Source organism: Mastigoproctus giganteus, chromosome 4 (assembly GCF_048544385.1).
Source record: "Mastigoproctus giganteus isolate SK-2022 chromosome 4, ASM4854438v1, whole genome shotgun sequence".
NCBI classification, from domain to species: Eukaryota; Metazoa; Arthropoda; class Arachnida; order Uropygi; family Thelyphonidae; genus Mastigoproctus; species Mastigoproctus giganteus.
The window spans coordinates 120,073,516-120,100,315 of NC_143578.1; the positions used below are offsets into that span (position 1 = coordinate 120,073,516).

The 26,800-nt window shown below is 36.3% G+C and overlaps 1 protein-coding gene across 2 annotated transcripts in view; it reads right to left on the bottom strand.

The window, feature by feature from the left end:
• The window catches only part of LOC150087024 (metaxin-1-like), a 132,348-nt gene that overhangs the window by 55,841 nt on the left and 49,707 nt on the right, over nt 1-26,800 (bottom strand). For both annotated transcript variants that reach the window (XM_090371753.1, XM_090371752.1), the window contains exons 5-6: nt 9,219-9,398; nt 2,858-2,934 (exon numbers count right to left, since the gene is read on the bottom strand). In XM_090371753.1, the coding sequence (XP_090227879.1) occupies nt 2,858-2,934; nt 9,219-9,398 (257 nt within the window). The remainder of the gene's footprint in view (nt 1-2,857; nt 2,935-9,218; nt 9,399-26,800) is intronic.

Consider the following 26,800-nt stretch of genomic DNA (forward strand, 5'->3'; position numbering starts at 1 on the left):
TTGACTTCGACATCGTTGAACACAAAGGTTATAGCAGTGTGGCATTCAGTCCCTTTCACTACTCAGAAAATTATTGATTTTCACATCTATAGGCGGTAGCTAATAATGGAAAGTAATGAAAATGTGGATTGCAATTGTAGCAAGTTTTGTGGGCAATCACTCTGTCAGCTGAAGTCATAAGTAGATCAGTGCCTCCAGACAAATCAACTAAGTTATACACACACTAGTCAAAAAAATATGAACCTTTATTCAGTGTCGAATCAGGCAGTCTTTGTTTTGAATAACAGCAAGTGTGCAAAATGACATATAAAGTATTTTTGTAAATTTTGGTGTAATTGTAACCATTCTTCCAGCAAAATATTGCATAGACACAACAGAGCTGAAGGAAGAGGACTTTGTGGCCAAATAGCTCTCTCCAGCATATCTCACACACTCTCAATAGGATTGAGATCAGGTGAATGCAGGGGCCAGGGAAGATGGTGAAAATCCATGTCATGTTCTCAGAACCATTCTTCCATCATCCATTATGGATGATGGTGCACTGTTGCACCATCATCCATAAAGTGGCAGTCACCTTCAGGATAAAAGTGTAACACTGCAGGGCGCAATAGATCTGATACAAAATTCAGGTTCTTCCTGGATGACATTCGATCTTCTACTGGTATCAATGGATTCAATCTGCGCAAAAAAAAAAAATTCTCCATACCATGGTACCACCTTCAGATGCTTGGGTTGTCTTAACAAGGCAAGGAGGGTCCATCACTTTATGGGGTTCTCACCACACTCTCTGCCTGCCATCAGTGCAAAACAAAGTGTATCATGATTTATCTGACCATATGACTTTCTTCCGGTATCCAATTACAACATTCTCAGCACCAGTTTTTCTCTGAAAAAAAAGTGGGTTCCAAATAGGCAGGTAACTGCCAATACCCAATTTCTTCAATTCCTTGTGCATTGTACAGGTTGAAATAGCCGACCGGGCTAGCCGAGTGGGTAAAGTACCTGCCTGGCAACCCAAAGGTCGCGGGTTCGATTCCCGCCTCGGGCTTGGATCAAAGTACTGCAAAAACCTTGGGAGGTGCAATATGGCCACTGAAGCCGATGCGCCAACAACTACCAAATCAAAAAAAAAAAAAAAAAAAGGTTGAAATAGGGCAGTTCTGGGCTTAGTTGAATTCAGATGTTATTTGCTGCACACTGGATGTCCTATTTTTTCCATACAGTCCTCCTTACAGTAAAGCTCTTGAAGTACTGTTTTTTTGCCACATTTATGCCTTTGAGATGAGGAAGAACTGTTTGCTTTCTAGTCATTAAAAACCTCTCAGATGGATGTTTTTTAAAACCAGTTATGCTGTTTGTTTTTTGAATTGTGGTTTCTACTGAACATGCACCCACGATAAGACCTTTTTCAAAGTCTGCATTTTCCACATTCTGGCCTCAGGTTACCGCAGTCAAACAGAATGTGCAGTCTTTACACTCAATGAGGCATGTCTTCACCCCACGTCACAGTTATCTTTGCATCTACTTGCATTTCTTCTGTCTGTGACTGTTTGTATTTTTTTTGGCCAGCATATGTATATAGGCTTTTCTGGTGAACAGGTTAGTGCCATGTTTTGTTCATAGTAAACTGCCAAAGTAGATAACTGGCATCATTTTGATTGTATTTCATATTGTGAATACCTTCACAACAAGTTGCCATGGTATTGCACTATCTCAAATAAGTAATGCTTCACCAATGGAGATTACTTATTCTTGGTGGATACTACCACCCAGATGGCACCGTTTCAGGGCTTGTTGGCCTCTCCTTGGTGAGCAGGTAGGTACCCTGCTGTTGCAATCATGATAATCCAGTTATAAAGTTGAACTCTACAATATGAGAGATGCCTGATGGTGTGCAATAGTATAAACTAAAGTGATTATTTTGCATAAAGCATGAGACTACTTGTAAGATTCACTGGTGAATGGGTTAGTGCCATTGCACCATGTTTTGTTCATAGTAAACTACCGAAGTAGATCACTGGCATCATTTTAATTGTGTCTCATATTGTGAATACCTTCACAATGAGTTGCATCTCTCGTATTGTGGAGTTGAACTATGTGGAGTTAAACTACATAACTGGACTGTCACGACTGCAACACCAGGGTACCTACCTGCTCACCAAGGAGAGGCCAACAAGCCTTGAAACAGTGCCATCTGGGTGGTAGTATCCACTAAAAATAAGCAACATTAGTCTTCTCCATTGGTGAAGACTTACTTATTCAGGATAGTACAATACCATAGCAACTTGTTGTGAAGGTATTCACAATATGAGGTACAATTAAAATGATGCCAATTATCTAATTTGGCAGTTTACCATGAACAAAACATGGTGCAATGGCACTAACCTGTTCACAAGTGAATCTTATGTGTAGTCTCATGCTTTATGCAAAATAATCACCATAGGCTTTTCTGAAACCTCTGATTTTATGAATCAATGGAAAGAAGGCTCATTTATATTAAAAATATAATTTTGACTTTGATCAAGGTCCTTTTTCTTTCTTTTTTTTTTTGCTAAATTTGGGCTGATCTTTACAAATATGCCGTATTTTTACCATCATATTTTTTTTTGTTCTCCCATTCTAACATTGCACAATTTTAAAATGCCTGTATTCTCAAACAGCATTTCACATTGCACAATGTGAAATGACAGTATTCTCAAACAGTATCTGGCAAATTTAGAATTCCACAGTTTATAATCATGTACTGAAAACTTAAACGGCAATTTAGAATACTGTATTATATTATAAAAATATTAGCTTAAGGATATACAGATTAAGCAATTACTGGCTCAACAACAATAACAATTTGTTTGCTTACCTCTTCCCACAAAAAAAATCATTGAAACCAAGCTTTTGTGATAAAAGATTTAAACATGCTTTTGCTTCTTCATAAACCTAAGCACAAGAGAATCATGTTTAATTAAAAATTATATTCCAGAATTTTATTTATACATATAAAATTTGTACCTATGATTCAAAAAAATTGGCATTAGAAAATTACTGTGGTGTACCTAGGGCTTACAATACCGAGATCCCAGGATCCCGGTCATTTTGTTCCAATATTGAAATACCAGTATTAATACAAAAAATACCGGTTTTTCGGTACTAATTTAAAAAAAATTAATTGTTTATAATTTAATCACATAAAGGTTATAAAATCACCTTTATGTGATTATGACGTCATTATCTCTACTAGCAAATGTTCGATAAATCATCGATAGGACACCATGCAACATTGCAACCTGTCCACAATTCTCGGACAACTTCATGCCTGACTGTATCGTAACTCCCAAGTCCCGTTCCTCCACTACTGACTTTAAATAACTTTTAGAGCTGCCATAATTACCTGAACCAGGGGTAAAGGTTTAAAGTTAAAAAAAAAAAAAAGAGAACACCAGGGTTTCCAAATCCTAATCACAAAGAATGCAGAATTTTAAATTGGTAAGTCCTGGCATAAAAACTTGCCATTTGATACAAGTAATGACCACTTACAGTAAAGACATGAATCAATCATACATGCTTTTGACACCTGGTGCATCTCTAGAATTCTCAAATCCTTTACAGATTTTATCAGAATAATTTTATTAGATTCTAATTAAATTATTCTTATTTAATTAATTCTTTAAATTCTAATAAATTTTATTAGATTATTAGAATTTTCTCAATTTTATAAGTTTTATTCAAAATGATCCCAAAACAAATGACTGATTCATATTGATAAATGTAAAATATGCGATGGTTGTAAGTACAGTCAATAAAGCAAGAATCAGTAAAGATTACAGACTTCTCAGAAGAAAAATTAGGATTAAATCTAAAATTTGAAGAAAAAAAACAAAGTGAGATATCTAGAATAAAAGGTTTAAACATTGATAATCTCAGAAGAAAAGGAGGGGTGATGAAAACAAACTAGTCTCTTACAAGTCCTGTTATAAATATTCAAGATATCAATAATAAAACAAGACTCAATAAAGAGATAAAACAAACTTGTGAAGGAAACTGGGGAACACCAAAAAATGAACCAAGAAAGGAAACCTTGGAGATGACATTATAAGGATAATGGAAAGAATAAGAAAGTTGAGGCAGGATCTACTATATGCCCAACATAAAATACATGGAACTATGGATAGAACAATAAGGATAAAAATCAGAAGCTGAAGGAAATATAAGTAATACAATAGAAGATAATAAACAGGCTCAACAAAGCCTATAAAGACATCAAAGAAGGAAGATAGCATTTAAATGCAATATGTGATCAATGGTGTGAAATAATAAAGAATAGAGAAAAAATAACAAGAGAGTACTGCAGTTCTTCCAAGGAATTTATAAAAACAACAATAAAATGAAAGAAATCTTGCCAGTAACCATGTAAGAAGTTAAATGGAAAAGAACAAAACACCAAGACCAGATGGGATGATTCTGGAACTGCTAAAAGATGACGGAGAAATCATAATACAACACTGAGCCATTATGTTCACACAATGATTGAAATCCATACAGCTACCAAGAAAGTGGAAACACAAACAGATAATTCTAACCCATGAAAAGGAAGCAAAACTGATTTAAAAACCACAGCACTAGCAATCTGCTTTATACTACATATAAAATTTATACCTAAAGAGTGGAATAAAATAAAACCTATCTTAATTTCAACCCAACCAACTTTAGTTAGGACATGTATGATTTTGAGAATACTGTTCAAAACAGAACATCTACATACAACAAACCAAATATTATAAAAAAAAACACAAGAATTCAAAAGCTTTCTAAATTTGTTTCACAGGGATCTAAGTTTTTTTCATTTCAATCAACAGAAATCATGTCTAGCTGTTCATTAGTTCTTACTGAAAAATCTAGTTATTCTATAAGAACTGGTAGACATGATTTATGCTGAATGAAAACTATGAGTATACAGTTTTATTTTCTACCTGGATTAGCAAAAACCATTACCATTTTTTTTTTTTTAACTACATGTCACAGTATTAAAAAAAAATTGGCATTAGAAAATTACTGTGGTGTACCTAGGGCTTACAATACCAAGATCCCAGGATCCTGGTCATTTTGTTCCAATATTGAAATACCAGTATTAATACAAAAAATACCGTTTTTTCAGTACTAAATTAAAAAAAATAATTGTTTATAATTTAATCACATAAAGGTTATAAAATCACCTTTATGTGATTATGACGTCGTTATCTCTACTAGCAAATGTTCGATAAATCATCGATAGGACACCATGCAACATTGCAACCTGTCCACAATTCTCGGACAACTTCATGCCTGACCATATCGTAAGTCCCGTTCCTCCACTACTGACTTTAGTTCAACTCCACTAAGTGTATAAGTTATTTTGGGGTTGCTGTTCCCCAGGTGTAAGACCTCACATTTTGCCGAATTAAAGCACAGATGCCACTTTTCTGACCATCCCAGAAGTCTATCTAGGTCACTTTGAAGCAGCTCTGCTTGGCAGCGATCATTAACTATTCTACTGATCTTTACATCATCTGCAAGTTTAGACCTCATGCCCTCCATCCCTTCATAGATGCCATTTAAAATAATCAAAAACAACAGTGGTCCTGATACTGATCCTTGGGGAACCCCACTTCTTACATTAACCCAATCTGAGCAATAACCATTTATCACAACCCTCTGCCTGGTGCCCTCAAACCATCATGCTATCCATCTAAGGATTTTCGCTATGATTCCAGCCTGCTCCAACTTCATGCTGTGCATCCTACAGAATTCCATTTCCATCTAAATGATCCTGACTTCCACCCTTAATCACTGCCTCCATGATTTTCCCTACTACTGAAGTTAGACTGGCCGCTTGGTAATTTCCCGTTACACTCCTAGAATGCCTTTATGTTCCAATTTACACCAATCCAACGGAATCTCTCCTGAGTCCAGTGATGATCTCATAACTAGCCTTAATGGTTTAATGCACTCACTTGCTGCCTCCTTTAAGATTATATGGTATATGCCATCAACCAAAGGAGCCTTACTCACCTGTAGGCATGAAAGTTTTCTCATTAAATAATCATTTGAAATTTCAACATCATTAATTACATTTTTTCAACTTCACTTCCATAATATCTCATTGACATAAAGGTTTTTTTTTTATGTAAATATCGATGCAAAGTAACTGTTGAGTGCATCTGCAACTTTAGCTATGGTATCTAATACTATCCCAAGTCTATTACATAAGGGTCCAATCTGATTTGTCCTTCTGTTCTTTATATTTAAATATGTGAAGAATTCCTTAACTGCACTCTTTGTCTCTTCTTTATTCTTTATCCCCACTCTTTGCTCTCTCCCAGTCTCAGTAAAGATACTATAGTGAAAATTATGCTTTGCTTAATAAAACGTCTTTCTCCTTCAGAAAATGAACATAATTCAACCATGGAAGACCAACGTGGAACAGAACATCAGTGTTCCACAAATTCTTTCCAAAATAATAAATTGCCTGACTCCAATGAGATTTTAAAAGATGAACTAGAGTCGGAAATTAATGAAATACTTTTAATCATTTTTGCTAAAAAAGTTCAAAGCCTAGAAAATACGGACTGAGATCGTCTACAATTATCTCAGTACAATAGTACCAGAACAGAATCCGAAAGGGCATTTTCTGCCACTAATCAAATACTGTATGTACCAAAATTAGATTCATTTTAAACAATCATACTATTGATTGCTTATGTTTCTTAAGAGCTCACTTAATTTGGACAGGTAGTGTGGATGCATAAACATAACTAATATTTGCAGTAACAATAAGTATTTATTTGTTTTTAGAATAACTGTATTTTAATGATTTTTTCCAGAATATTTATTATTGCAATAAAAGTTTATTTAAAACATGAATTCGAGTAATTACAGTACTTGTTTTTTCCTTACTTTATTGCACCTAATTGTCATCAAAATTTATTGAGAAAAAAAGTTTGTTTTTGGAATACCGGTATCCTGGTTTCATAAATTAAAAATACCGAAATACCGGTATTGAGATTCTGACCGGTATTGTAAGCCCTAGGTGTACCCAATTGACATGCAGAATATATCATGAATGAATTTTGTAGTAATGAAATAAGTTGTATGCTTTTTAATTTTTTTTTCCCTTCTGGTTTGTTTGCAGGAAAAAAAAAAAGCAAACAGACCACAGAAAAAACACAATTTACAGACATAATATAGTTGCTGTTGTTGTTATTTGGTTTTTAGGAGCATTAGCAACTAAGGCCATGTTGCTCCGGGATATGCAGTGGTCATTCCCTGACCTTTCCGCATCCTCCGTATTTGGTGGTGACAGTCTCGTACCCCGGTCTAATCGAGAAGCGTGTGCTCCTTCCCACCTGGCTATGGAGGCACCACACACACACACACACACACACAATATAGTAATGTCTATACTTATCCTAAACAAATGCATCAATTATGAAAAGTTATGAAAAACTATTACTCTGATTTACTGAGTAACAGTTTTTACTCTATTAAAACTATTACCCTGACTTATGATTGGACAGGGACTTATTACACTTAGGTATGTCTTAGTTTAGTGTGGTATTCTCAGATTAAATGTAATTTAATTTCAACCGAAATCACACTTCGAACTAGAGCAGTAAAGCAAAGAGCTCAAAGAAGCAGGTGTGCTGTGGCTTGGGAGAGAACCGAAGAGGGCAGTTCTCCTTTGAATCATGACTTTATAAATAAAATGTGCTACTTCTCTAATGTTTGCAGACCTATCAGGAATAGGATATGATACAGACAAAGAGGATGTCTTTGTGTATGTGCTCAGTGCAAAGGGTTTCAGGAAATTAAATGCAAACTCAACATTCCGATGGATATTTATGAAAGATTGAAGAACATGGCTGATACTCTCAAAAGAATTAAAGTGTGGGTCATCAGGCTTTCAGCTGCCCCCTCAAAGCCAAAGCTAACACTCATGTATCAGATAATAGAGTGATAATCCAAAATGCAGAAAGTGCTGAACCCACAGGAGGAGCTACTGCTGGTGATTCTGTGTCAGGGAAATGGGAAATATATTGTGCAAAAAGGACAGGTGGAACAGAACCAAGGTGCATTTGCCAAAGGCAAAAGTTAATGAGTGATGTTGCAGAGAAATTATCTTTTAAGGACACAAAAGGGTGATACTGTTATAATGTTGGCAGTAAGGAAATTAAGAATAGGAGATTTGATGATTTACTTAACAGGTATAGGACAATATTGAGAAAAAGTTGCAAGATAGGATTAAATTTGAAAGTGCCTACAATCAATTTGGCCTAGGAGAGACTGTTTTTACAGGGATGGGATAAACGTAAATACAAAGGGTGCAAGAATATTTGCTGCTATTATCAAGACAGTGTTAGGTGGGTGGGAAAACCTGCTAGCATGAGGAATACACAGAGGTGAAAATTGATCCTTGCACATCTTCCACTGGGACAAACAGCAGCCTATAAAACAAGATGTGGCAGAATACAAGGCCTGCTGATAGAAATTACACAGGAGATATTAGGATTACTAGGAATAAAAACAAGTGCAATATATTTTCTTGTACACTAATGCTAGGAGTACAGTTAATAAATTTGTGAAATTTGAAGTATTATATCATTTTATATCATCAAATGTAGACATTTGAGGAATATCAGAAGCATAGTGCCACTCAAACGTAAGGAATGCAAAATTTGGATAATGAGTACAAAGTTACAGAAAGCACAGACAGAACAGGAAGTGAGGAGGAGTTATGCTCTTGGTTAAGAAGCAGATAAAACTCTAAGACAGTACACTCAGTTGACATTAAACACTACATCACATTCCTTTGGAATCTTACTGACTTACTGAAGGACATTGTTAAATCAAATTTCTTTTCATATCATACACTAACACACCTGATGGCCAATTCATTAACTAAAGACAAAATGAAATTTAATGCACAAATCACAGATCTTTTTGAAATTTGTAACTTTTCTGTAATTAAGTCAGAAAAACACTGTCATAATGGCTGGCAGGAAAGAGATCATTGTCATAAATTTGACAAGTTGGCTGCTAAATATTGGTATTAAAAAAGTAGATTTTTTTTTAAGTGTATATTAGTGTAGTCAAGCCTAAGGAAAGATACAGAATTCAAAAGAAAAAAAAAAGTATTTCTTTAAACTTGTTGTGTAAGAATAAAAATAAAAAAAATAATAAAAACTTACATTTATTTCTATATCTTGTTCAGTCATATTATCTCTGTCCCATATACTAAAAATTATACTTTGAGCAACTCGCTGTTGATGACCAGGTAAGAAATAATTAAGAGGAAATGGAAGAACATTAGCATACCAGGGTCTTGTTAGTTCTATATAGTTCCTGGAGTCTATCCACCATATGTAAAGCTGAAATTAAAGATAAAAAGTTATAGTTGGTTAAGCATAACAATCATACACAGAAAATATCAACTGGGGTACTCATTCTATTATATATAATAGAGGTACTTTTTTTTTAGGGTTTTTACATACCCTATAAAAAGTTCCTCTATTTCAGTTAGTTACCCATGGATAGAAGAAAAATTTTCCCAATATGCAAAACAAACTGATCAAAGGAAATCAAAAATTTATATTCATACCTTAACAGGAGAAATATTAACATGATGCGCAACAGCATAAATTGCAAACATGAGTAGTAACAAGTTACAAATTTGAAAATTATGTTACTTTTGATTGCTTTTAACTTAATATTTTCTGTCAGTAACTAAGTAATGCAGTAAGATAGCATAAGTAGAGCCATATGATGCAAGAAAGCAAACTTATACAGTACCAGCCCCAAAAAAAAAAAAAAAAAAAAAAAAAAAAAAAATCCCATTTCACACATCCATTCACTCTAAAAGTTTGTCCAGTTCTTCCTTGAATTTATTTAAGCTATCAACTTCCACAAAAACAGATGGAAGTTTATTCCTGCAATCAGCTACCTGCTGGCCAAAGGCAAATTTCTGCACATCTATTCTACAACTCTCTTTCCTCAATTTGAATTTATGTCCCCTCAGGTTTGTAATCTGAACAAGAGGAAGAATCGCATCAGCACTGAGCCTGCTCTACCCATTCAAGGACTTTTTTTTTTTTTTTTTTTTTTTTTTTACTGAAAACTCCAAACACAAAACATATTAGAACTTATAGTACATAGTAGTGCATGGGTTGAAGATTGAAAAGAGACAAGATATCGTTGACAATACACTTGAATTTCTGCAGATTATAATTTTCAGGAAACACATGTAAAGGAAGGTGGTTCCATAAAACAGATAGAAGGCATAAATGTGGAAAAAGAAAAGTTGGCTCTGTGAGTTTGAAGTTGAACAGTAAATGGATGCCGACTGATTGTGGCACATATTTGGACTTGTCTGGATGAGAAATGGGGAAATTATAGATGGCAATTCTGAAGAATAGGGCCCATGTAAGTATTTACAGAAAAAGCATGTAGCAGAAACAGAACATTTTTATACAGAGTTTTTTTTTTTTTTTTTTTATGAAAACCCCAAACACGAGAGGTATTAGAACCTATAGTACTTAGTACCGTTCTTGGGTTGGAGGTTGAGAAGACAAAAGAAGATATTTTTTGACATTAGACTTGAACTTCTGTAGACTATAATTTTCAGGAAATACGCATGAAGGAACTTTATTCCAGAAAACGGCAGTTGAATGAATAGACAAGGAAGGTGAAAAGTTGGTTCTGTGAGTTTGAAGTTGGACAGTAAATGGATGCTGGCTGGTGACAGCACGTGTCCGGACTGTTTTGAAAGAGAGAGCGGAAATTATAAAAGCCAATTCAGAAAAACAGTGCCCTTGGAAGTATCTGTAGAAAAGGCAAGCAGCAGAAACAGTACGTATATGAGACAGCGAGTGGAGAAACTCTGTTAGAGATGTCATTAATTAACCTAACTGCCCTCTCCCGAATGGAATCTAAAAGCTGAGAGAGTTTTTGGGGGCACCGCCCCAGATGTGGGAACAATATTCCATGATAGGCAGGAATTGCGATTTGTACAGAGTGAACAGCTTTCTGGAAGAAAAGTAACAGCGACAGAGAAAACAATACACCAAATGCAAATCAATAAGCAATAGTCACAACCTGCAAAGCTGGGGTCAACACAGTCCTGCATGCCAAGCACATTCTAAGTAGCATTACTCTTTGAATTGAACTGAGCTCCCTAGCAAGCACTCTTCGACTTACTTGCTCCAACAAAATTGGTGCACCATATGTTAACATTAGGATAAATACACATTCATATAGTACGTTCAGTGCCTTACCTTTTATTTCCTGCAAAGGACGTTGTTGGCAATCCCCAATGTGGCCAACCAGTAATGTCAGTGACAAAAAGAGCTGGAAAAACGTACTGATCAAAGAGGACCGCACAATACACGAATTGTGAGATACAGCAGGTATAGAGAAACCTGCTGTGATAACTATCATAAAGGAACTAGGCTACAATAAGGTTTGTGCCCAGTGGGTCCTGAAAATGCTGACACACGAGCACAAAGAAGCCCGAAATGTCATCTGTATAGAACTTTTCCAGCGCTACGAGAGTGAAGGAGAGGTTTTTCTTTCATGTATAGTCAAAGGTTATGAAACCTGGATCCATTGTTATGACCCTGAAATGAAGAGACAATCACAAAGAGTGGTACCATCAGAATTCACTGCACAAGAAGTTCAAAAGGTTTGGTTTGGTAGTTGTTGGCGCATCGGCTTCTGTGGCCATAGTGCACCTCCCAAGGTTTTTGCAGTACTTTGATCCAAGCCCGAGGCGGGAATCGAACCCGCGACCTTTGGGTTGCCAGGCAGGCACTTTACCCACAGAAGTTCAAAAGACAGCTTTTTGTTGGTAAAGTCATGGTGACAGTGTTTTGGGACAAAGATGGGGGGGGATCTTGCTTGCAGACCTCTTGGAGCGTGGCACCGCAATCAACTCAGATCAGACCTATTACCTCTTCGGCCTGCTAAAGGTTGCACTCCGTGGAATCCATTTTGTGGACAACGACCAGCTCAAGCATAGTGTTTGTGAAGCTCTCTGGAGCAAGAGTAAGGACTTTTACAGGATTGGAATAGAGCAAATGACTCAGAGATGGCAGAAGTGCATAGAAAATGATGGTGACTTTGTGGAAAAATAACTGTGTTTATTAATGATTGAGGATTAATTGATGTAAAAGGCATAGTTGTAGGAATTAAATTTTCTGAGGAAAAAAATAGGAGACATTACTTTTGTATTGCTCCTCATATTAGAGAGTGCTCGGCAAGACACAATGTATCATTTCAGCCTAGTATGAGTAAATATGAATTATTAAAAATTATTAGCCATTTAAATATTCCAAAAATATACACAGTGTATAGAATACTCTATAAGTACGGACACATTGCCTTAAGATTACTGTCATACCATACCATTTCAATCCTATCAAATTAATGAGACTCAACTGAAAAAATTTTATTTGAAATAAAAATATTTAAGATCTGAATATGACACATCTGATAGAATACACAAAACAAGGAATAGCTACCATGACTCAAGAAAGATGGAAAAGTTTCTGTGACCATGTTTTCAAGATAGAGCAGAAGTACAGTAAACCCCCGCTATTCGCGGGGATTACGTTCCTGAGAAATGCTGCGAATACGGAAAACGCGAATACTGAGTTATGGCTCCCATAGTAATAAAGGGGTTCCGTTCCAAAGTATGAAATATATAAGAAAAACTAGTCTAAAATTTTGTCTATGTATGTATTATATGTACCTTCATAACATGACTATGTACATAGACAGTACATAGTGTCTATGTACATAGTCATGTTATGTACATAGACACTATGTACTGTCAAGCATAAGGCATTGAAATGAAAATAAGAAACAATTTAGTATTAAATGTAATATTTATTAGAAATTTCAAACAAATCTTTCAATCCAGCGCTTTTGCTTTAGCTAAAAAACTTATTCTGCCAGTTCTATCACCAGTTTCGCTAAAGTGTTGATAAAGGTGTTTTTGCCTCTTCACGAATGATGAAAAGGGGAATTTTATTTTGATTTCGGTCTTCTATCCACAGATTTAAAGCTTTTTCAATTTTTTCTAATTTAACATTACGAGTTACAGAGCAAATTTTTGAAGCAATTAGCGCGTTTTCACCGACACTACGGCAGATTTTTTCTTCCGATTTTTTGATTGATCGTTCCATTGACTCATTGATTTTATATTGTTTTGCCACTAAGGAGACACTTTCACCATTAGAAATTTTATTCGCCAATGTCATCACCCTCTTTGATCTTTTCACATTTCCCTTGTTATTCGTAGCCATATTTTTGTAAGGGTTAGAAAGAACTTGTCCAAATAAAGTCACTTTCTTCCATTAACACACTCGAAAAAGTCTGTTTTACACTGCAAAATGGTAGATTTATCACTTTTGTAAGCATATCAATTAATAAATTGATAAATTTATTCAATTTATAAGCATATAAATTAAAAGCAAACTACGAAATCTTCCATGACAAGCGCATAACACATACTGAACAAGGATTAGCGAGAAACATCCACATTCGCGATTTTGTCACCCCTCTCCCCCCACCCACTGAGTGCTGTTTTGACCGGGAAAGATAATTTTAGGCACGCCCATGTTTTTTATGGCAGAAAATGTTCACAGCGCTTTAAAATTCACATTTTTTTAGGTTTCATTTTATATTAAATCAGCGACCGTGAATACAGATACCACAAATAGCAGGGGTTTACTGTATTGGGAAACTGATTGCACTATTGAAAAATTTATTGAATCATTACTGTTTAGTACAAACTAAAGTGGTAGCAAAAACTGAAACAGCAATGGAAACAGATCAAGAGAATGATTAGTGTAAAGTTTAAATTACGTTATTAATATTAATTAAATATTCATTATTTCTGAATACAGGCATACCTCGAATAACGAATAGGATGCGTTCCACGAAATTACTTCGTTTTCAGAAACTTCGTTTTCAGAGGTAAAAATATTATGGCCAGAATAGGGATACGTTCCTACGTAAAGAAAATGAAAAGCTTTTTTTTCGAACAAAGAAAAGTTTTATTAAATAAACAATAAACTTACATACAAAGTGAAATCACATTTTAAAATACGAGTCTAAAGTTGATTGCTTATGCTTTTTTTCTCTTTCATTTAACAATTGCCTATACGGAGTTATTGCATTTAACACAGATCGCTTAACAATAAAACTTCCTCCTAAATCAGGATCATTTTTACTAAAAAAATTTAAAACGTTTTCAATGTCATTTAAGCACCTTTTTAAATCTTTGGTTGTTAACACTTTTTCGGCAGGAACTTATTTAACTTCGTCTTCATTATCTTTGTCTTCGTTGCTAACAAGGTTTTCTAAATCTTCCACTGAAAAACCATCATCTTCTGCATTCAATAAATTTCTAACATCCTCTTCATCGACATTTTCGAAACCTATTGATTGAACCATCTGGATAACTTCATTTCTAATTTCTTGGATGTTATTTTCTTCTTCTAGTACAACTTCTGGTCATATTTTGCGCCAAACTCCATTTAAGCATTTCTTGGTGACTTCTTTCCAAGAACTATCAATGTTTTCAATTGCGTTTTTAATGGTGGAGTTTTTCCAAAAAGTTTTAACTGTCATTTCCTCTTTATCCTCTAGTTCAGTTAAATTGCTTAATGTTCGACGCAGATAATAAGCTTTAAATGATGCTATTATTCCCTGATCCAATGGTTGAATCAGGGAAGTTGTGTTTGCTGGAAGAAACACAACTTTGACAGAAATGCATGTGTCCAACGTGTTAAGATCAGTAGGATGTCCCGGAGCATTGTCTAACAACAAAAGAGCTTTTTCTTCAAAGTTGTTTTTTTGACAATACCGTTTTACTTTAGGACAAAAGTGGTTAACAAACCAATCAGTAAATAACTCCTTGGTAACCCACGCTTTTCTATTTGCTTTCCATATTACAGGTAAATTCATTTTTATGTTACCTTTTAATGCCTTCGGATTTTCTGAATGGTAAACTAATAACAATTTTAATTTATAATCGCCAGAGGCATTTGATCCAAAGAGTAACGATAAACTGTCTTTGGCTGCTTTGAACCCAGCAGCTGATTTTTCTTCAATAGAAATGAAGCTTTTTGTTGGTAGCCGTTTCCAGAACAAACCGCTTTCGTCAACACTGAACACCAAATTTGGTGGAAATTTTTCACGTTCAATTATTTCCTTTAGTTTTTCTGGAAACTTATTTGCAGCTTCTGTTAATTTTACACTATGAATCCTGGCCCGTTTTTTAAATTTCTCGAACCAACCACGAGAAGCCCCAAAGGATTCCGTAATTTCTTCAGTTTGTTTAGATTTCAGGTGTTTAAACTGGAATATTTTTTTTTATGTTAAATGGGGCTTGAAATTGCGGACTTCGTTATATCGAAGCTTCGTTATCAGAGGTAACGTTAACCGAGGTATGCCTGTATTTATTTATTTTTCAACGTTTATTTCTGAATGTTACGATTGTGTTTCAGTAATCTAGTATTACAATATAGAAAATTATATTGTAATTTTATATATTGTAATACTGCATGCTCTCTTTACTTCCTGACCTGTACTATTTCAGGAAACAGAAGTGCCTATACAGCAATGCCCTCAAGTATCTTCCAGTTGTGAAAAGAGAATACATGGTGACAATGATGGGAAAATTTAAGATTTCAGTATGACTCTACATTCTGAAAAAGCAAATTCCATCAACATCAACTGGAACTAGAAGATATTATTCAGCAGGAAATCCAAAGCATGTTTTCTTAAAACCATCATTAAAAACCAAAGATAAGTGTTTTTTTTAATTTTGAAGCAGGCCTTGAAATCAAAAATACTACAGAACTCACTATTTAGAAAATTATAATTGCTCATTGCCAAGGTAAGATTTACTGGGATGCAGTGGTATTATTATTATTTTTTTTTTTTTTGGTTTTTAGGAGCATTAGCAACTAAGGCCATATTGCTCCGGGGATATGCGTGGTGGTCATTCCCTGACCTTTCCGCATCCTCCGTATTTGGTGGTCACGGGCTCAAACTCCAGTCTCATCAAGAAGCATGTGCTATGCACTGCTGCTCCTGCCCAATGCAGTGGTATAGTTGCTCTTTTTGTTTATTGCTTTTAAATCTATACCCCATTCTTTTATAACTCATTCATGTTAAAATACAGTCAGTTCTGCTATAATGCATTACATGTGTTCCTAAAAATCTCCGCATTATGGTATTTTGCACATTAAAAACAACACAGCTTATGGGAAAAACAGGGATGGGGACAGAACACTCAAAAAAATGTTCAGTCTGGTAAGTAAAACACTAAAAAAAAAGTTAGAAACAATAAAATTGCTAACACATCTTAAATTTATAATAAATAAATAAATATTACAGTAAATATAGCACACTACCTTGACAAGATATGAAGTTTGCTTGTTTGAAGTGGGTATGGTGAAGGTCTGTAGCTAGTGAGTTATAGTGAACAGGTAGAAGGAGGGTTATCATTCTTAGGACAAAATGTTGTTATACCCGATCTGGAAGTGTGTGATTCACTGTCCTGATTTTCTTTCTTCTGTGCTGGTTTAAAATAGCTATCTAGCTTTTGTTGCTTTTCCTGCCTCCTCCTTTCATACAGGAGCTGCCTGTATGGTTCCAAATGGGTCCGAATGCCACCAAGCACTATCCTACTACATTCAGCATTATAATCATTATCTTCAATCTACTGCAGGCACTTTTCAATTCCACTTAAAGCAGCTGATAACTCTGCTGTTTTAAGTTCTCATGGGACAGCCTGCTGGACTTCATCGTCAACCTCATCTTGACTTTCCACTTCACTGGCAGCAACAAGTTGTTGCAAGCTTCAGTAGATAGATTCTCATTATGAGACTCTAGAAGCTATTCTACATTCTCCTTTTTAATTCCTCAAAACCAACTTCTTTTGCAAGAGCAGCACAATTATCACCACAAACTGCTTTGATTTATTTTAGTTGCTCTGAAGGTTCAAAGCCTTCAAAATCGCAAATTAAATGAGGGATAAGTTTCCACCACACACGATTCAAGCAGTCTTTTGTTACATCTTTCCAGGCTTCTACAATAATATCAATGGCAACTTCGATGTTAAATCTCTTCCAAAATCCTATAATAGTTTGTGCCTTGTCACCTTCAGTAGCAGCAATTAACATCTTGAATGTTCGCCTTAAATAGCAACCCTTAAATGCTGCTATCACACCCTGGTCAAGGGGCTGTAGTAAAGAGGTTGTGTTCAGAGGTAAAAAGATGAATTTGATATTCGGAGAAAGTTCAGCAACCGTCTGAGGATGGCTTGGTGCATTATCAAGAATTATTAGAATTTTAAAATCTAAGTTCTTCTTGCAATAATTCTTGAAAGCGTCATGGTAAGCTTTAACTAAAATATCAGTGAATATTTGCCCAGTCATCCAACCTTTCTTGCTAGACCTATAGTGAACAACAAGGCTGAATTTCACAATTCCTTTTAAAGCTCGCAGATGGGCAGAGTGATAAACCTACTGGTTTTAACTTCAAGTCTCTGCCGGCGTTGGTGGCAAACATCACAGTTAAGCGATCTTTTGCAGCCTTAAATCCTGAGGCATATGCTTCTGCCTTAGAGATGTAGGTCCTCAAAGGCATACGTTTCCAATAGAGGCCTGTTTCATCCAGGTTGAAAATCTGATCCAATGTGTAGCCGCCTTCAATTAGTTTCTGTACCACAGGTGGAAATGCCTTTGCAGCTTCCTCATCCGCACTTGCAGCTTTGCCAGACAGCTTAACATTGTGAAAAGAGTAGTGGTGTTTGACGCCACTAAACCAGCCACTACTAGAATTAAAAGGAGTCACTTCTGGAAGATTTGGTGATTTCTTTTTTTGATTTGGTCTTCAATCCATATGCTTAGCAGCCTTTCCATTTATTCTATTTATTTAGGTCTTGTTCTAATTGACTTTGCGGCACTTGAAGTTGTTCCAGCTATACATGTAGCTTTTATTTTCGCAGCATTGTCTCTGATGGTGCGCAATGTGGATTCACTTAAGCCTGTTGCTCTTGAGATATCACATGTTCTCTCATTTCTTTCGAAACGTTTAATTATTTCAAGTTTCTCTTCTATACTTAATGCTTTCCTTTTGCACTCACTGCTTGGCTTCTTGGAACCAGGATGCTTACCCATGTCTGGGATGCTGTACGAATACACTTATTATAAAGAAAAGTTAACAAATGCGGGAGAACAGTCCAAGACACACACTTGTAGGATAACACACGGGCGAACTGAGATAAGAGATACATGAGGTTCGTGTGGTGCAAGGTGAGAATAAGTAGTGTGTTTCTGCCTTGAAGGTAGAAACACACAATTATCACCTCATACATTCAGCTGACATGTAAACATGTCAAACTTCAAATGTGCGAGAGCGATATTTCCCATTTAGTTGTATCGGTCGGAGACTATGTACGCTTACATACATACCTTAATTATTACTATAATATATACATACTAATTAAGCAATCAATAACGACAAACAGCACGCACAAATGATTCTGAAAATTTATTTATGCTTTTTATATGATTGAAGAGGAAAGAGAAACACATCTCATAATGTAAAAACCCACAGAATTCCAGCTATTATTGCAAATGCAGTAAGATCGAGTTTACTACCTGTTTATAATTAGACTACGCTAACAGAAAAGCTAAATAAACTAGGAACTGCAAATTGTTTTTATTGTTTTATGGTAGTGACCTCCAGAAATGTGCTCCTCCACTCATGCTATCCTGTCTCACAAAATTTCTGTTCAAACAAAAAATTGTTATACTGGCGTTTTATTTATTTAACGTTCGGGCTTCTTTGGACGGCACAGCTGTGTTTCGGGACTGGTTTCCTTCCTTGTGTACTTGTTCCCGAGCGTAACACCAGTATACTTACGTAACTACCTAGTGGCTTTTATAGTAGGACAATGGTCTCGAACCCCCAATGATCTATTCGTCCGAAGGGAATAGAACTCGCAGTTTTGACCAGCATTGTGTTATTCACGACGAGATCTTGGCGCTTGTCGTCAGATATAGAAGTGCCGCAGTGCAAGTTCTTTTATTCTAACGTCTACGTTCTGATCATCGTGTAGTAAGAGAATGGGTCTGAGGCAGGGATGCTTAAACAAAACATAGATTATTATTAAATCCATACTAGAAAAGACCATACACAAAAATCAAAATACGATTTAAGATTAATAACCTTAAGTGATACTGGAGGGTTATACATGAGTATATAAACAGTGTTCAATTTACTACGAGGCAAATATAACATATATATGTATATTTTCGGCTTGAGTGATAGTTAACACCATAACAAAGAAAGAGAAGCACTTCAGACATTCATAAGCCATCAAGGGAATTATGGTTGTATTCTTCGTGTGGTATCTCCTCTGGGAGACTCTTGGCTGGCAGGTAATGGGCGAAAGGATATATTATTCTATTTAACATTAATTACCAGTGTAGGTGACTTAGCATTATGGATACAACAGTAGCCTTAATGAGGAGAGATACTTATAAATTAGAGGTGAACGATATTCCAACTTACCAATCTGGGGGGAAATAATCCACGTCCTTTTCCGACTACTATTGGGTATTCCGTGCGTCTTGTTCCGCTGCCTTGGAACTCTTTCTTCCGCTCTCGGGTTCTTCTGTCGTTTTCTCTATACTAAGTACCTTCTCCCTGGGCTTCCTTGCTTCGTTCTCACCTCTCTCACCTTCCTCTCGCTTCCAACCTGTATATATTTCCTTCTTATCATTCGACCCTTTGACAGTCTGATCTCAGTTTGTGCAAGGGAGCTCGCCTTTTGCCCTTCATCGGGGGGCCAATGGCGGGGGGGGGGGGGGGGGTTAAGAGAGTGTGTGGTCAGACTTGTTGACCTGCCTTTCGTATGTGGTTGTTATCAGTGGACATATCGCTGCATGCGACGGAAGATTAGTACCACGTGACGACAGTACTCCTGTTTGTTCGGTACAAAGTTTCGAGCTGCCGAACTCTTAGAATCTCTGTTTCACGGAAAAGACTGATTATGGAGTGGACCTTATCCCTATTTGGGCGGCCGACCAATTTGCATAAAGGTGAAAAACAGGCATTAGAAGAAAACACTTCTCTACCCGAAAATATATGGCGTGAGAAAAAAAAGGGGGTTCTGGTAATATGATTGGTAAAATGTACACATTTTACAAAATCTTGTGAATACAGCGAATGAGAACAGTGTCTCTGCCAATACAGTTACAGTAAATGGGAAATTTGAGGTTTGACATTTTTTAAGCTTCTTAAGCTTATATGTATTGCTGCGCAGGTCGCTACGTTCAGCTTGGTGCCGGGTTTTACATTCACCTGGTGTTACTCGCAGATGAAATCGTGCATGAGCCAACGTAAAAATCGCATTATAGTCGCATTGTTCTCTAATGTATCAATCGCATTGGAGCAGTACTGACTGTACTCTGTAAGCCTGTCCATACGGCAAATATTATAAAAAGGCCTCTAAAAATATGTGTAACAGAGCACTACATGATCTTAATCTGGCGCTGCTCATCGCAAACCATTTCTCCAATTATGATACCATTATTTTGAAACAATAGTACAGGACTGATAAAACAGGGCTACCACCCATTAACCCTATAGGGGCATTAATTCAAAACATACAAGGAAAAATCATCTGATGCAAATTTTGATATACAGCACTTAATGAAATTTAATAAATATTTTAGATAATAAAGAATAAACATATTTTTCATATGTTTAGTTTTAGTATTCTTTCTTTTAAAAGCTTACTCCATATGGTGGCCTAAGATGAAGTTGCCTCTGTGCTGCACTACGTAATGGAGAAATACTGTATACCACTATTTATTTATAACACATCCTATTCTCCATAATGCATTAATCTCATACTGATGCATTACGGGAATGGTACTTTTCTTTTATTTAAAGTGCATAGTGCAATACTTGGGCAACTTGGCATTGCATTATGCACTAAAAACAGGAAGCACTGTTTCAAATTGGGAATTTACTTAAAATGCATGCCATCTCCAGCTTTAAATAAATTAATTTTTTTCTTTCAGGGCAACTTTTAATTAAACTTGTTTAATTTTATCAACTAACTAATTTAACTTAAAAAAAGTAATTCACCCAAGTCTGCTAAATTGTCCCTGAATTAGCCTAAGCAATTACATTAAATAAATAACAAGCCAATTTCTAGTAAAAGTTTATTCTATATATAGATCCTGTTACCAGTTTAACCTTAAATACAAGAAGAGCAAATGATTTAGCTAGATTTTGCTACTGTCCACCCAGACTGTGACTATAAACAAGACAACAGAATAAATGACTTTGTTGCAAAGGCAAGAATTTTAGGTGAGACTACCTAATATGTAATGACCCAAGATGAGACTAAGTAGAAGCTGTGCTATGTCACCTATAGTTGCCACCAGAAGTTCAGAAATAAAATTAAATTCTGCTCACCACATAGCAAAATAGAAACACCAACATAAATTTACTTGTGGTATAATTGCTAGGTGACAATGTGAGATATACTCAATAGGATACAGGTCAAGAAAGCAGACAGGCAAACCCACACAGGCAACTGCCAAATATTGGAGGCTTGAAGTGGTGGAACCCATGTTTAGTCTCCAGAGTTAAGTTCCGGTCAACCCTTCCCCATCTCTTCCATCATGCAGTATGACTGATGACTTTTGAGTTTAGGATGAACATCATGGAGAGATCCAATCTTCCTTACATTTCGAGTGTACAGCTCTAAAATGGTGTTCGCAGGCCAGAGGCTAGTTAGACACCCGACTGAACCTATTGGTGACTCTTTAGGAGGCTTCCAGATCAGCTAGTGCATAATCTTGCTTCCTCTACTCTGCCAAATAGTGATTTGAGGGAGTCTGAGTAGTGTGTATGTGGGGGCATTGTTGAGGCCATGTTATGTCAGGGATCTGGGTATATTCTTACCATGTATATGCATTATCCAAAAATTTCGTTACTTCATACAGCATGTCCCCACATCTCCTTTTTCTTACTATTGAATACACCACAAATTGCCAAACTAATAGAGTAAGCTTATCTGCGAAACGAACTAAACCGCCCAAACACTTCCTAGTTCATTTCACAAATATACGTGGTCTCAATTCTAATCCCAACAATGTCCATTTCCACTTGCAGTCTGCCAAACCCCATTTACCTTTTCTGACAGAATCTCAGTTATTGGTTGATTCAACTACTGCTCATCTCAGTTGCCCAAATTATTCGCTGTATGATTCCTTTCACCTCAAAGGTGGTACTTGTGCATATGCCTGTTCCGATAATCCCTGTCAGAAACTTGGTAATTTGGAATCTCCTTTTTTCGATCTTCTCTTTCAAAGTCCTACTTTCCTAACAGTGAGGTAATTTTCCTTGGTGATTTTAATGTTGACAACTCAGCTGACTTCTGTTTTCTAGTCACACCGACCCAGCTGATCCAGATGCTGAGGCTTTTGCAATTACCTTGCACAGATTGTTCATTTACCTACAAAAATACTGGACAATCCTAATGATACAGCCAACACGCTCGATCTTTGTCTCACAAACAACCCTTCAAGTACACGTTCGAAGTGAGTGGTCTTTAGGCACCTCAGATCACAACTTGGTGACTGTCTCTTCTTCAATGGAGCCTTTATCTAATGGCAATTACCAACCTCGTATTGTTTGGCATTACAAGAATACAAAAAGGGATGACCTGCAAGATTTCTTTTCTTCTTTTCCTTGGTTGGATTACTGTTTCAAAACTTCTGATGTCAACATTTGCTCAGATCATGTCATTGAAATTATTTTTGTAGGAATGGAATCCTTCAACACTCGACTTTAATATCTCGTCCTTTATCTAAACCTTAGTTTTTCAATAAATGAGATAAGGCTCTTCAAGAGAAGAACGTTGCATATTGTAATTGGCTTGTTTCCAATTCTTCAGTTTCATTTTCTGCCTACACCAAAGATTGCAACAATTGTAAAGCAGTTATTAATCAGTCCAAACTAGAGTTTGAACAGGCTAAGAGTAGAAAATTTGTTTCTTGCCCTAATGGTAGCTGAGCATTCTGGACAAGGCGAACGCTATCGGCAGCAACTTTTGTCCATCTCTGCTCCCACCTCTGTCCAAACCAGATGGTTCTGTTGTCACTTCAGCCAAGGATAAAGCTGACCTGCTAGCATCCCATTTTCCTTCCAACTCATGTATTAATGATCTTGGTAAAACACCTCCCACCATTCCCAACATGCTCCATTCAATGCCCCCTCTGGTCGTCCATCAAAAGGATGTCAGAAGGATTTTGATGAAAGTTGATGCTCAGAAAGCTCCAGGTCCTGATGGTATTTCTCCACTTGTTTTCAAAATCTGTGCTCCTGAATTTATACCTATTCTTTGCCGCCTTTTTTCACTTTCTTATTCGAAAGGTGTTTTTCCTTCTGCTTGGAAATTTTCTCACATCCTCCCAGTTCCTAAAAAGGGTGACAAATCCCTCCCATCCAATTATCATCCCATTGCAATTACTTCTACCCTTTCTAAAGTAATGGAGAAATCAATTAATCGCCAACTCTTAAACTACCTAGAAACCTTCCGTCTGATCAGCTATCGCCAGTATGGATTCCATCAGTCTCGATCCACTTGTGATATTCTGGCTTATGTTACCCATTTATGGACAAATTCAATGGAAAAGTTTGATGAAACACAATAAGTTGCTCTTGACATCTCAAAGACTTTCGATCATGTTCAGCATAGAGGTCTTCCACACAAGCTTCCATCTTATGGTTTGCCAACTGTATTTTTGTAATTGGTTATCCAGTTTTCTCTCTGATCGCTCACTGATGGTGATGGTAGATGGCTCTCTGTCTTCTAACTTCTCCACTAATGTTGGTGTCCCACAAGGTTCTTTCCCCCACTCGTTTCCTCTTGTATATTAATGACCTTCTTCCATTGACTGGAAATCCTATCCATAGTTTTTATGATGATAGAATATTGCATTCCACTTTCCATTTTGAAAAACCTTGCCCTGCTCAATCAGCTTCAACTTCTCGAATATCTGCTACCAATTCCTTAAATGCCGATCTCTAGATAATTCTTCAGTAGGGCAAAGACAACTTAGTTGATTTCAATCCTTCTAAAACTCTGTCTGGTCTTATATCTCGCAAAAAGGATTCTTCTGCTCCTATGCTTATCTTTGGTGACACTCCGATTTCTAGGCAAGATGATATCTCTCTTTTGGGGATTACCCTGACTTCTAATCTCTCTTGGCACAAGCACATTACAAATATTGCTTCCTCTGCATCTAAAAAACTTTGTTTTCTCTTTCCCTCGCGGTGTTACTTTTTTTCCAAACAGCTGTTCACTCTATAAAAATCACAAATCCGCCCTACCATGGAATATTGTTCCCACATCTGGGGTGGTGCCCCCAAAACTTCTCTCTCGGGCTTCTAGATTCCATTGAGAAGGGGGCAGTTAGGTTAATTAATGACTCCTCTCTAACAGAGTCTCTCACTCTCTGTCTCATAGGCGTACTGTTTCTGCTGCATGCCTCTTCTACAGATACTTCCATGGGCACTGTTCTTCTGGATTGGCTTCTATAATTCCCGCTCTCTCTTTCAAAACAGTCCGAACACATGCTGCCTCTTAGCCAACATCCATTTACTGTCCAACTTCAAACTCACAGAACCAACTTTTCATCTTCCTCGTTTATTCATTCAACTTCCGTTTTCTGGAACAACCTTCCTTCATACGTATTTCCTGAAAATTACAGTCTATAGACATTAAAGTCTAATGTCAACAAATATCTTCTTTTGTTTTTTCAACATCCAACCCAAGCACGGTACTAAGTACTATGGGTGCTAATACCTCTTGTGTTTTTAGTTTTCACGAAAAAAAAAAAAAAAATCTTCCAACATTGTTAAACATTAACATAGAAAGATCAAACTCTTCATCCCACAGTATCAGCATGGGAAGGGAACTTAGGTCACAGGATCTCGCTTTATGCCTACATGTCATCAAAATCCAGTTTGTGATGTGCAGGTCTCTGCAACCACAAAGATTAATGCACCATAAGCAGCAATCTATAAACTGACTGTACTATAGTATGTACATAGGATTGTTTGGGGGATTCCTCTTTCATGCCACACTAGTACCCAATAAGAAACAAACTGCAGACTGTACCTAGACTGGGTCCGTGTCAATTCAGTGCAAGTCAATTCATTATATTGTTCGCCTTGTCCTGTCTTGTTTTGCAGAATCTAAATAACTGAGATAAAATGAACAACAATCAATCATAAATATATAGGACAATTGTTTTTCCCTGTTCCTTCACACTACAAGAAAGGATATTTCTAATATTGCTAATACACAAATTGTCCTGTTTTAACGAGTATAGTTTCCTGTTTCACACAGGTCAAGGTTCCATGGTAATCACTGAACAGATTCTATAAGAATACGAATAGTGTTGTTTCTATTATGGAGACAAAGACAGCTCCTAACAAAAGAAAATATATTGATCCAAAAATGACGAGATAGATTTTAACAGCAATACAATGCTTTAGATTGGTTGCCACCATATTAGTAATATATAACGGCCACTAAATTTTGAGAATTTGTATCATCTTCTCTACAAGTGCTACTTTGGTTTTCTGAAGCAGTGACATTTCTTTCTGGTTCTGAATCTGGTTAAGAATTCTCCTATTTTTGTAAGAGAATTCTCAAATGGGTTTCGTTTGATTCAAGAATGTAAGAGGCTGGCAGTCTCAAGGAATAAATACATAATTTTTCTAAGAACAAATAATATGGCAACAGAGCTTCTATTTCAGTTGTTGAATAATTTTATTCTGGAGGATTCGTCTCTTACTGAGAAAAGCAATAGGTTTTAACTCATCATTTACTTTCTGATGATCAACTGTTGCTTTATCTTTACTAAGAGTACCTTTACTAGAAGCAAGCATTGATGGAGATGTAGAAAGGTTTATCCAGCAGAAAGGCTTACCTTGCCTTCAGCAGCTTAATGCTTTATTTTGCTCTTCAGTCCATGAAAATTTCACACCTTTCATAGTCAGACTAGTAATGGAAAGCATTAGCCAAGAACAGTCAGGAATAGATTGGCAATAAAAGTTTATCATGCCTAAGAAACTGTGTTTACTTAATGTTCTTTGAAGGTGCAGATTCCAGTATTACCTGTATGTTATGTTTTTCTCAAGTGCTTTTATAACATCTTCAGTTACCCAACCCTAGGCACATAGCTTCTGTTAGGAAGAGAGCACATTTTGAACATTTGCGTCTTAAATTTGTGTCTGCAAGCCCCTTAAATACCTATCATAATAACTGCTTGTGATCGTCCATGTTGGAATAACTTGAGAGATCTTGGAAACAGGTAATGCCATTACCAAGAAGTCCTTCCATTACTTTATTTACACATGAAAAATCTCTGCAGCACTGTTAATGGAAATTCAATAGAACTGGTAACCTTATTTATGGCTTACAAATCAAGAATGGAGCAGAGATCACCATTGAGTTTCTCCATAATCAAGAAATGTGAATTTCACAGAGGTAGATGGCTCAATTATACCTGCTTGTTCATACTTGTCTAATAATTTGTGTAACCCTAACTTTAAACTTCAGTAGAGTTCTGTACTGCCTAATATGCATTGGTTTATCAGTTTTAATATGGACTCTGTGCTCTATCTCAGCTGCTTCTTTCAGCTGAAATTTCCTTAGAGA